Source organism: Rhodamnia argentea, chromosome 1, assembly GCF_020921035.1.
Source record: "Rhodamnia argentea isolate NSW1041297 chromosome 1, ASM2092103v1, whole genome shotgun sequence".
NCBI lineage: Eukaryota > Viridiplantae > Streptophyta > Magnoliopsida > Myrtales > Myrtaceae > Rhodamnia > Rhodamnia argentea.
The window spans coordinates 32086524-32098943 of record NC_063150.1 but is presented as its reverse complement, the minus strand read 5'-3'; the positions used below and the strand labels follow the sequence as shown (position 1 = coordinate 32098943).

At 37.4% G+C, this 12420-nt stretch overlaps 2 protein-coding genes across 2 annotated transcripts; both read left to right on the top strand.

Annotated features, from left to right (window-relative positions):
- The first annotated feature begins 2332 nt into the window (after nt 1-2332).
- On the top strand, nt 2333-4906 carry LOC115752799 (pre-mRNA-splicing factor 38B). Its single transcript, XM_030691169.2, has 6 exons — nt 2333-2655; nt 3191-3263; nt 3364-3426; nt 4209-4253; nt 4342-4398; nt 4501-4906. Exons 1-6 carry the CDS (start codon nt 2420-2422, stop codon nt 4591-4593), a joined length of 567 nt encoding a protein of 188 aa, XP_030547029.1. The 5' UTR covers nt 2333-2419; the 3' UTR covers nt 4594-4906.
- A 3078-nt stretch (nt 4907-7984) lies between these two features.
- LOC115752798 (malignant T-cell-amplified sequence 1 homolog) lies at nt 7985-12206 on the top strand. The gene is made up of 8 exons (XM_030691168.2): nt 7985-8141; nt 9741-9822; nt 9905-9972; nt 10116-10213; nt 11025-11161; nt 11353-11420; nt 11581-11644; nt 11815-12206. Exons 1-8 carry the CDS (start codon nt 8131-8133, stop codon nt 11830-11832), a joined length of 546 nt encoding a protein of 181 aa, XP_030547028.1. The 5' UTR covers nt 7985-8130; the 3' UTR covers nt 11833-12206.
- Nucleotides 12207-12420: the final 214 nt, after the last annotated feature.

Sequence of the window (12420 nt, the reverse complement as noted above, 5' to 3'; positions counted from 1 at the left end):
AAAAAAAAAAATCCACTCATCACTCCTCGATTTAGTGTCGTTCAAAGTATAATAGAGGCCATGATAATTCGAAATAATAATATTTTGATGAAGAATTTTTAAACTAAGTACTTGGGTTGTTAAAATTCTTTTGTCTTTTACTTTTAGACGTACCCTAACAAGGTTCTTTAGTGTGGATCGAATCAAATTGCGGATGAGTAAATTAAATAAAATAGCATTCGTTAGATTTGATGGATTTTGAGGGAGACTTATTAGATTTGATAATCCGCATATGTTTTAGTTATGCGGCATACTAGTTTAATGATTTTGCCAAATATAAGGGCTGCTTTGTATTTTTCAGGGTGAATAACTTGCTGGTTCGGCAGCAGTAGGTTCCGCGGTAAAAAATTAGGGAATCGACCTTGACAGATTCAGTGTCCGATTTTATACCTCATGTAAAATGAGATTTTACCATCTCTTTTTTTTTTTTGGTTAAGGAAAATATACATATCTTGTACATATGAGTTTCGAATTTTTGGAAATTAAGTGATTCATCAATGCCTCAATCACCACGCCAGAGATTAGATTCGGTTCTCTAATCAACTCTGTTTGATTGTAGGCTTGAGGGAATTGATTGGGCTTCCGATTTCAAAAACTATGAACCCACTTCCACATGGTAGATTTCATTTTGCTGTCTCGAATCTACCCAACATGAAACATTTTCATTTTCTCTCTTTATTTAGGCTCGTTTGTTTCGCAGAAAATAACTTCCAAGAAAATATTTTTCAAATTTTTCGATATTCGGTTCACGAAAAATAGCTAGTCAAGGAAAATATTTTCGTCAATATAAAAAATACATTTAAAAGTGGGAAAATTGATCTCATCTTTTTTCCTTTTCAAAGAAAAGAGGAAATCATTTTTTCTACGCACCTTAACATTAATTTGGTTTTAATTATTTTGTCATTTTCTTTTTGAATTCTTTATTTTGTTATAATTTTTTTATTTTTTTCTTTCTTCCTCTAATGGTCACTCACCTCGGCGAGGGACAAGCTCGCCTGTAGCTTATGACAGGCAAAGGAGGAAAGAAAAGAAAGCAAAAAGAAGAGAAAAAAATTAAATAGTATATTAAAAAATAAAAAAATTTATGTTAGCACTGGCTGTGTTACATAGGGCATTCGTGTCAACGTTAGTAACTGTCTACCAAACGATGATGAAGAAAATCAAATGGGGAAAATATTTTTTAATACATTTTTAGTTTGGCAAGAACCTAGAAATATTGTCATTTTTCAAGAAAATGACTTCCCAAAAAATATTTTTAAAAAACTTCACATTTTTCACGAAATGAACAAAGCCGTCTCGGTTTATTTTGTGAAAATGAGTGACTTAAAAAATATATTTTTAAAAAAATTGAATGCTTATATCATTTACAAAAGTGATCATAAAATGTTTATACATAAATTATTGTCAATAATAATAATATTTTATTAATTAATTATTTGAATCAATACTTGTGATTATTTAGGAAAATTTTCAATTAAGAGCCACAAGTGCCCTCATTTTCTCAAATAAAACCATAAAATAGTCATTATTTCAAATAAGGTCCGAAGTACTCTCATTATCTTAAAAAAAGGCTTGAAGTGGCCAGGTTGTTTCAAATAAGGGCTTTACCTTGATGGCCGACCGGCCAAATATTCCAACCGATTAAAGGCATTTTCATCAAAATATAATTTTAAGCTAATTTTTAGTGAAATTAAATTAAAAATTAAAAGTAGAGAGAGAGAGAGAGAGAGAGAGAGAGAGAGAGAGGTGGCCGCCGCCTACATTGGGGCAGCGGCTATGGCGTCGGCGACCCCTTCAACCAGAGGGGAGAGCCGTGATCCTCTCTTAAATTTAGGCGAGGGTCACTAGCCCTTAGCCGAACTTGGGGCAAGAGTCACTGGGCTTTGGCAAGGGCCTACTAGCCCTCATCGAGGCGCCGACGACCCTCCCACCCGTGTTTGTTTTTTTTTTTTTAACATTTAGTCCTTTTTTTAAAAATTTTGAAGAACTGAAAAAAGGAAAAGACAAATAAAATATTAAATGACTAAAATGCCCCTACTAACCCTTGAGTTAGGCCTTTTTTGAGACTAATAAGGTCATTTCAGCTCCTTAATTAGATAATAAGGAATCTTCACAGTTTTATTTAAAATAATATCAATTTTATGCATTTATTTAAGAAAATGAATGCACTTCAGATTTATTTTTGAAATTTTTTCTGATTATTTATAAGAATTTTGTTTTTAAATCAAATCATCTTTTGCGAATCAATGGGCGGAGGAGGTTTACTTTTTTCTTGACTACCTTTTATGTTTTTCTTATATTTCCATTGTCGTTCTGTCTGCAGCATTCTTCGCCCGGGTCATCCGAACCTCTGCCTTCTCCCAACCAACAGGAAACCCTAATGGCGGCATCATCGGCCTCCTCGGACCCCTCTTCGTCCGCCTCCGCCTCCGATTCAGCTTCTTCACCGTCTCGCCGCCGTCGCCGCCACCGCGGCGGCGGCAGCAGCAGTGGCCGCCGCGAGAGGGAGAGGGACGTCCTCAAAGTCCGTAAGAAGAGTCGGTCTCACGGCAAACGGCGTCGCAGGCATCGCCATCGCTCTTCTTCAGATTCCTGCTCTTCCTCGGATTATTCCAGGTGGTTCAATCAGGGGAAAGCTCATTTTACCTTCTAGATCTTTTGGTAACCGCCCCGATAGATTAGTAACGAATTTGGATTTGCTCCTCTTTCTGTCATTTTTGCGGAGCGGACTCTGCTAGGATTCGTGATTTTTTGCGTTCTTTCTCTCGCTGTCTGAGTTATGGTCGTTTGTTGATTCGATGGTGGTTGTTTCTGGAGCTAAGTTTAATTGTTTCTCTATGAAAGCGTTCCATAGTTATATTTCCTCGACATAGGAAAAGGAACTTTGGTGTTTTGAGCTCTCATAGATCAGCTATACATTCGTGCTTTGTGATGAGGGATTGAATGATGTGTTCTTTGACTCCCTGCAATTGGAAAACAGCTCAGATTGTTGAGTGGATTTTGTATGCTATTGCTCCGCCGTAGTTGCCTATGTAAATCTGCACTTGTTAGGATTCAAATGTGGCATGTCTTGCTTAAAAATTCGGGTCCGATATCCACTGCTGCCAATTGCTTCTTGGCTGATGGTGAACTTTTCGATGGTGTTATGAAGTGATAGTTCTGAAAGCGGGCATGACACATCTCATCATTCGAAGAAGCCAAGAAAAAGTGACAAGCCCAAGAAGGTAAAATATTTGGATTTGCATTTTGTTGTGTTTGTTTATCTCTATTTGTTCATATGCTTTGCCTTATCACTCTCCATCTGTTTCTTTTCTTGGCAAGCAGCTCCAGGAAAAGGATAGGAGCAAGAATCGCCATCATAAACGTGATAAGCATAAAGTGAAGGAGGTAAGAGGAGATTTTTCATCTCTGCTATGGTACCTAACTATAGGCTGTTCTTTTCCAACTATTTGTGCAGCTGATTTATAAGTCACATCTTTGAAAAGCATATAACTCGCATGTATATTCAGTAGGAGATTTTTTTATCGAGGAGATCTGTGCTCTAGCATTTCTAAGTTTCTTTCTATTCATTGGCATTTGCTTTTCTGAACCAGCAAAATTGTTTGTTGAGAGAGATTGGATTCAAGCTTTGTAGATGTGAGATTGATTGACTAACAAAAAAGTGAAGCAGCTGGCAATGTGGAATCTCTGTAGAGTTTCTGCTTGTCTCCCTGTTGAATTCATGTTAACATCCTCATAGAAAAGAAGTATTTACAGCTCATGTAGTGGAGTTCCTAATTTACAATGGAGATCAGATGATTGTGGGGATGAATTATGTGACATGGTCTTGATGTTAAGACTTATTGGTGAACTTTCGAGTGGTTAACTAGTTTTGGCTGTTTTGATATCTTAGATTTGTAAAAGGCTTTGTTGCTTGTAAATTTCTTATGGATATTCTAGAACTGGTTTAGCTTTTTATAGACAAAATGACGTTTAGGAATGCATCAAGCAGTACAAGTAATTTTGCAATCTCTTAAACTTAAAGATTTAAAGGTCCTTAAGATGCTCATTGCTTTTTTTAAATTGCTCTTCGAAATTGGAGCTGGGATCTCTGGCATGGTTATTGGCGGCTTGACTGGCTTGCCTGGATATTTCACTATGGTGTGTCTGGCAATATGAGCCATGTATAGAGTCAGCAGGATGAAAGAGGTAGCGGTCCGGTGCAGCTTTCTAAGGTGTGTATCGTGATTTGACATCTCTAGTTTCCCCTTATAATCTTGCTCTTGTTGTGCCTTATGTGTCCTGATTTTTGTACATGTACAGTTTTTGGGGCGGGACCAAGATGACCGTGTTCGTCGCAGTGCTGTCTCTGGTAAAAAGGTAGGGATATTCTTTGTTATGAATTAGTTATAGTACTCATCAGATGGGTGAGGGTTTTTTCTTGCTTAATGAGTTTGTTTCCTTGTTTCTTTAATGCTATAGATTCTTTTGAAACTTGACAAAACAAAGGAGGACAAGATGGCTGAAAGCAAAAGAAGTGAACTGCTAAAGTTCTTGAATGCTAGTTTTGATTGATCATTGAGGATGTTGGCCAATTGTGGAGGTGAATATATGACATGATGTTTCTTCTTCCAGTCCCATTTGATGGTCCCAGGTTCCTCCCTGACGACCCTCCATTAGATGTTATGTTTCTCGAAGTCTTGGAAGTTGGGTCTTTATCCATGAGAAGCTGCTGTGAGCTTCTTGGTGACTTTGATTTGGATGACATAAGTAAAAGAATGGCATTTTGACTGTTTTAGTTGCTTGTTCTCTTGGCAATGATTGAAGCGGATCTAGTTTCCATGGATGCTTTCAACTTTCACCCGTTAAAGGGCAGAATTTTGTTTTACGTCAACGGTTTGGTTGCTCGGAAAGAAACAAAAGTCGCTTGACACGGTGATTTCTGGTTGCTTCATGAGTTTCCTTTGATCCTAAATTCATGAAAAACAAACTGCATGACGGGGAACCTTCTGAGGTCAGGGCTTGCTTTGTGCCATTGTTTTTTAGGATGCTTCATACGCCTCCTCGGTCTTTTTCCTTGACCCCATGTTGTTGCAGTAGTAGGGAGTTTACCGTGAGTTGTTGCACATAGTTCTTCTTGGAAACCTACTGAAGAGAAATGGTTTCTGAGATTTTATGTGTGCGTAAAGCGAAATTAATCCCTTCTGCTTTAGCCTTCTCCTTCTTCTCCTCCCGAGAAGATTGAATGGGGATGTGCTACAATGATGAGGGATGACAATTTGTTCAAGGCACAATCGAGCGATGGAATGCGGCCTGTCTTCCCCTTGGAAGTTTTTTATGTGGAGTTTACACTATTTACAGTATAATTCTGAAACCTCCGAGAGTTAGAAAATGTAACAGTTGAGGAGGTGACGTTTTCTGCTTGTCTGTGCTACTACTGAGTAATAGTTTTATGTGCCCCGTGCCCAATTGAAATGGGCATTTTTCCGAGCTCGAGCAGTATATTGCTTATTGATAATAAGACCGACGTGATGTACCAAGCCAATCACACTGTCCATATGAGACATACTAGAGTTGAAATGGTCAAGGTGTTTGCATTTTCCTGTGGAAAAATGATTTTCTATGAGTAGATCTGTTCTTATCTTGAGGCTAACGTTATAAATGTCGATGATAGTACCATGGAGAAGCTTGTGCCTTTTACTAGTACCTATGGCGCCATGTACCTTCGTTCATTTGGTTGGATTTATGCGGAGCAGTATCTTAATATGTAGTCAAGTTCTTGTAGGTTTAAAGGTAAAAAGCAAAATGAGGGAAGATGGAAGAAAATCTATAGATGAATAAGTATATAAAAAATTGAAGGAAAACGCCATAATTGTTTTTGGGATGGATAAAAAAGGGAAAAACCCACAAATTTTCTTAAGAAATTGAACATTAAAGAGAAAACTGTTAGTACCACAAAAAAAAAAAAAAACCAAATTGGTAAATCGGTATCAACTTACCTCATATTAATTTTCATGTCATTCCAAAGTGGTACGTCCATATTGTAATTACCCAAACTAAATTTTCTTGTCACAATATACTCGTGATAATAAATCCTTTGGTACCTTAATATCCTTTTAAATTGCTGATGTGGAAATACACATAGTAAACAACTCAGATGATCGACGTGTGACGTGGATCGGCTTGAAGATTCAACATAAATAGGTCTCTTACATCGTTTTGGGATATGGATCCAAATAAAATTAACTAAAATTGATGAATGCTAATTTTGCTGTAAGATTTCCCTTGTGTTATAAAAACATGCTAATGTCTATAATTTTTCCCAAATTTGCCTTAAGATTTTACTAAATTTTTTGTGAGCGTATTGGTTTGGAGTTTTTTGTGACACGCACACTAATTTATATTGGGTAATATCTTTAATTGTAGTAACATTCTTATAGGTTTAAAGATAAAAAGCAAAATGATGGAAGATGGATTTTGTTTTGTAAATAAATGACTATATAATATAAGAGCCTATAGAAGGAAAACAACATAATTGCATATGGGAAAAACCCACGTCTTCCCTTAAGAAATTGAACACTAGGTAAAAATTCTTTTGAGTGAAAAAAATAATAGTACCACAAAAAATATCCAAATTGGTAAACCGGTATCATATTTACCCATGATTAATTTTCGTGTCATAAAAAATCTCAAATTGACAGAAAATTTTTCTTGTCACAATACACTCGTGACAATCTATCCTTTGAGACCTTAACGTCTTGATTGCAAACGTGGAAATGCAAGTAGGAAACAACTCGAGTAAAATATCACGTGTGATGTGGATTGACTTGAAAATTCAACATAAATGGGTCTCTTACGTGGGAGCTAAATCTAAAGAACATGAACTAAGGTTGGGAATCTGCTAATTTTTTCCGTAATATTTCCCTTGTGTTTCAAAAATGTGCCAATGTCTATGACTTTTTCCCAAATCTGCCTTAAGAGTTTACTAAATTTTTCGTAAGTATATCAATATGCTGCTAATTTTGCCGTAAGATTTCCCTTGTGTTTCAAAAACATGCTAATGTACATAATGTGGTAGAGTTCTTATAGGTTTAAAGGTAAAAAGAAAAATGAAGGAAAGATAGAAAGAAATCTATAGGCGGATAACTGTATAATATATTTTTTTGTCTGTTCTATTTCTGACACTCCCTCTCTGACTTTGGCACTATTTCTTTGCAAAGCATGATAGTTGAACTCCGCACCAATGATACTTGCATCTCCATCCCTTAATTCTTTTACCAGCAGAGCCGCATGATTATTGGCGATAACAATATTGTATAAGAACATATTGAAGGAGAACAACATAATTGCATTTGGGATGGTAAAAAAGAAGAAGGAAACACTCATATATTTTCTTTAAAAAAATAAAGAAAAAATCTTTCTGGTGGGATAAAAAAAAAATTAAACTATCATGAAAATTTTCAAATTGGTATATTCGTATTATATTTTTCCCAAATCAATTTATGGATTACAAAAAATCCCAAATTGGTACACCGTCTCACAATTATCCAAATTAATTTGTCATAATAAACCCATGACAATCTAACCTTTAATAATACCCTTCGTCCTATATTCAATTAAATTGTTAACGTGAAAATACACGTAGCAAAAAACTCGGATGAACTCAACATAAATAGGTATTTTACGTTTGTTTTGGGGAAACTAGATCTTAAGGAAATGAATTAAAATTTTGAAATCTATTAAATTCACCTTAAAACTCTTCATAATTTTGCCCCAATTTTGTCCATTTTAATTAAAAAAAAATTCACAGCATCTTAGTCCGAAACTTTTTACGATAGAAAAATTAGTTGAGGATAAATGTAGTAGTTACTCGTAAATAATGAAAAAAACTATTTGTGTTAGTTTTCTTTTATAGAAGGGCTTAATAACAACGCGATGCTATTGTGCGCCGCTGGGCTGCGTGAGCTCCCTTCCCCCTCGTCTCCTCCAGAAACAACAAGAGAAAAGGGGTTTTAGTCTGACATCGATCTAAACCTCATCATCATCGTCTTCTTCTTCTTCTTCTGCGTTAAGGCGATTAAGACGCCGGCGATTCGTTGTTCCCCTGCAATTATGTTCAAAAAGTAAGCTCCGTTTCTCTTCCTCCTTCCTTTCGCTCGCTGTGTCGCTCTTCGGTTGCTTATGCATCTGCTTCCATTCGCTGCGCGGTGCCGCTTTGGTTATGTGTGATTTGCGGTGGGCTTCATGTTCGCCAGTCGAGGGTTTCTGGGTCAATGCTTGTTTGATATAAGCTTTTGAATTCACACGAGTTCCTGTGGATCTAGTTTTTGGGGAAGTAATTCTGCCGGGACAAAGAATTGTGCGACTTTTAGGCTTCGGACCTCTAGTTTCGTATCGTCTGGCTGTAGCAATTTTGGGTGTCGATGGTTGTGTCCCCGAAGATGAGGTTGACTTCTGATTGTTGCGTGCTTCAGAGAGTGTGAGCTGCTGACTGGAGGCCGTTTAATGGGAAGTAAAGCTAGATATGCCGAGTCTTTTTATATATTTTTCCTGTCCGGATTTGCATTCATACAGACCTAAATCTGTCATTGTGCTTGGTATAATATGTTGAGGATCATGACCATCTTGACGAGTCGGGAATGGAAGGATTGTGGATATTAATTTCCGAGCTTGTCAGGCTGGAAAGTTTAGCATCCTATGCCAAAATCTTTTTCTTTTGGATCTTCAGTATCATTTTATGTTGTAATTCATGGGTCAACGTGAAAGACAATTTGGTGGGTTCTTCTGGGTAATGGCCGGTCTATAAGGTTTTCGGCTTGCACGTGATTCGAGTTACAGAATACTTGGGTTGGGGAAAGCAGTTGACCTATATCCTTGTCTTGCTGTATAGTAACTGTTGGAGCAATGAACTAGAACGCTGCTTCCAAAATGGTCCTAATCTGTATACCGTAAGGTTGTAATCACGAACGGCTTATCCTAATGAAGCTTGAGGAAATTTGTTAGGGATAGACTTGCTCTGGGTTACAAATCTTTGTGATGACTGAGTACTTGAAATATTTCTATCTTTATCAAGACTGGCAAATAGTATGATGCTTTCAAGTAGATTACCTGTGAATTCTTATGGGGATCGGGCTTCTATCTAGTTTAGTAGTATCACCAAAAATCCCAAATTACCCCAAACTAGTACACCAATGTCACACGTTCCCCAAACTAATTTTCATGTCACAAAAACTCTCGAATTGGTATACTCATGCCATTCCAAACTAATTTTTATGTCACAAGAATTCCCAAACTGCTGCACGGGTGCCACATTACCCCAACCTGGTGCACCTGTGCCATATTCACCCCAAAAAATCTCAGATTTACCATAATTTGGGGTCTTTACTTGTTCAAATAACAATTAAGGTAATGGGGCAATTACTCAGAAGTACATTTTGTGCAACAGCCCTTCATGCGGCACGAGTATATCGGTTTGGGGTAATGTGGCATGGGTGTCCCAATTTGAGAGTTTTCGTGACACAAAAATTAGGTTGGGGTAAATGTGGCATGGGTGTACCGGTTTGAGGTTTTTGGTGATATTAGCTCTTCTATCTATTGTACTTTCCAAATAACTTTTTTAATTGGCTTTGTTTACCTACATGAAGTCGATGTTCCTGCCTGCACTCCAGAGAGAGTACTCTCTCTCTCTCTATGGATCAACTGGTCACAAATTCATTTTTCAGGTTCTCCTCAGAAGATGTATCTGCGCAAAATCAAGTCAAGGCATCTGTACAACGTAAAATACGTCAAAGTATTGCAGAAGAGGTCTGATATTTGTTGGTTATTTAAACTTTTTTTCCTGTCCATCACTTGGTGTGATTTGACTCACTTGTTGCTGTTGATTCAGTATCCAGGATTAGAGCCAGTCTTGGATGATTTGCTTCCCAAGAAGTCTCCACTCATTGTTGCCAAATGGTTGGCTCTCATCTAACTGCAATTTTTTTGGTTAATCTATTTTTAAAGATTTCAGTTGATCAATACCTTTTATTGTGGCTTCCTTTATAATTATAATGCTGTTGAGACTTGCCTTTGAGAGGGCTTTCTTTCCTTGCCTCCAGTCAGAACCATCTGAATTTGGTTCTGGTGAACAATGTGCCTCTCTTTTTCAACATCCGTGATGGTCCTTACATGCCAACCCTACGACTTCTGCATCAATGTAAACAATCTCTTGCCATCTTCTCGTGTTTTCATAGCTTTACTTGATTTATAGATGATAGTACTACCATTTTAACGTATATGCTAGTTACATAGTGCCATACCGATGCTACTCCTAGATGGGCCTTTGTAAATTTAAGGCGTGTCTGGATGGTTTTTCACTTTTTACTTAACCAAAATCTTGCAAATCTACGCACTGAATTTTTCCACTATATATACTAATCTCGACACATTGAATTACGTATCATTTTCTCGTAAGTTTTTGAAATTTGGATATTATTCAAAATTTTGGTTGGAAAGTAAAAAGTTGCTTTTTGCTTTTGTTGAAGCATGAACAATCGTGGCCATATCCGTTTAAGTGCTTGGAGAGTGGATATTTGGAAATGCATCTTATAAATAGTTATATATCAATGTTTATATTAGAGTTGCATACAGATTTTGGTAGGAAAGTAAATAGTGATTATGTCTAATTCTTTAGGCTGGACTCTCAGCTTTAAAATGTAGCCTATTTTTTTGACTAAGTCATATATTGTGGATCCACATGTGCTGAATGAGTTTGCACTTAACCTGTGATCTTGCTAAATATATGTTAGATCAATTCTGGGTTGGAGTAGATAAACCTAATGCTTGGATAATACCTCTTTGTCATGTTAAAGCATTTCCTTCGTGGAGCAAACCATATTGGGGGCTTCAATGTTGTGAACGTGCTAATCTCAAATTAGGAATATCATCAGAAAAATTGCCTGTTATTACTGTGTTGCTCATTACAAATTGTAGAGTCGTAGCATCTAACATAGCCAAGTATGATGCAGATCCAAACATAATGAAGAAATTACAAGTAGACAGGGGTGCAATAAGATTTGTTCTTGCTGGTGCAAACATTATGTGTCCTGGCCTTACCTCTCCTGGAGGTGCTTTGGATGATCAAGTTGGTGCAGAGACTCCTGTGGTAAGAGACACCTTTCAATGTCCACAACTGCACACCTACCAATGTTCAGTCTATCTAACGATGTTTAGTGCTTGGCTTGATTGGTATTAGTTCTCTTTTAGGACAGTATGTTCAATTCAGAGTTGTGAGTCTTTTGCTTTTGGCTGTGGCATTATAGTCTGTTTCTTCATTTTCTTTTTCATTTTTTTCAGGTCATTATGGCGGAAGGCAAGCAACATGCTCTTGCGATAGGCTTTACAAAAATGTCGGCTAAAGACATGTGAGTTTCCTCCTCTATCCACATGCAGGAATCAGAAACATTATCATGGATATCATATTCGAAACATTAATAGTTACCAACATGAATATCAGTTGCTTGATCTTGTCTTGCATATCCTTTTCATCTCTATTTAAGGCTAAGTCAATTGCTCTATATGCAGTCGGGCTATAAACAAGGGCATTGGAGTGGATAACATGCATTATCTTAACGATGGTCTTTGGAAGGTAATGTATCACCTGACTTTCAGTACTCATCGATGAATTTGTTTACTTGTCGTCTGATTTTTGCATGGGCTGCCTCCTAGTGTTCGTCTCTGCCTTTTTTTCACCAGTCAACCTACTCATTACTGACCCGAGTTGGTACTCATTGTTGGAACATGTTATCAACCCTGCAGATGGAACGTTTAGATTGATGATGAAGCTTCAGAGTATACATTCCAGACGATGGTGTTAATCCAAATCTCACGACTTTGTGAAGGGTTTTATTTGTACTTTCTTTCCCCTTTTGCTGTTCAATTACGAGTCACGAGGTCACATGTTTCTCCATCAGGCTGGCTCTTTTCTTCATTGCACGAGGTTTATGGTCAGTCGGCTGTACAGATGCATCCCTCATTAATCATTATGTATCTGGCGTTGAATTCTGATACAAGTTGACATGTTGCATTCGACTCTCGAAGCGGGATGGTGGGTTCTAACTTGACCAGCTTCTAGGGCAGATTCATTTTTGGTTCTCTGACCTTGAAATGGATGAGGGACTCTGTAGAATGAAGCTCTCATGTTCTATCCAGGATCCGTCTGAAAATGGTTCCCCTTTTTGTTGGCTGAGTTTTCACAAGAAAAGTGAATCGATGTTGGGTAATGTAATCACTGAAGGGAATCATGCATATATTCCTTGAAGGGGGGCGGCCGGCGAAGGTGGCAACCTTGCCGGACCACCAACAGCGATAATAATGTTAGGTCCTGAAATTGCTAAAGAAAATCATGTTTCGGTCTTTATTTTT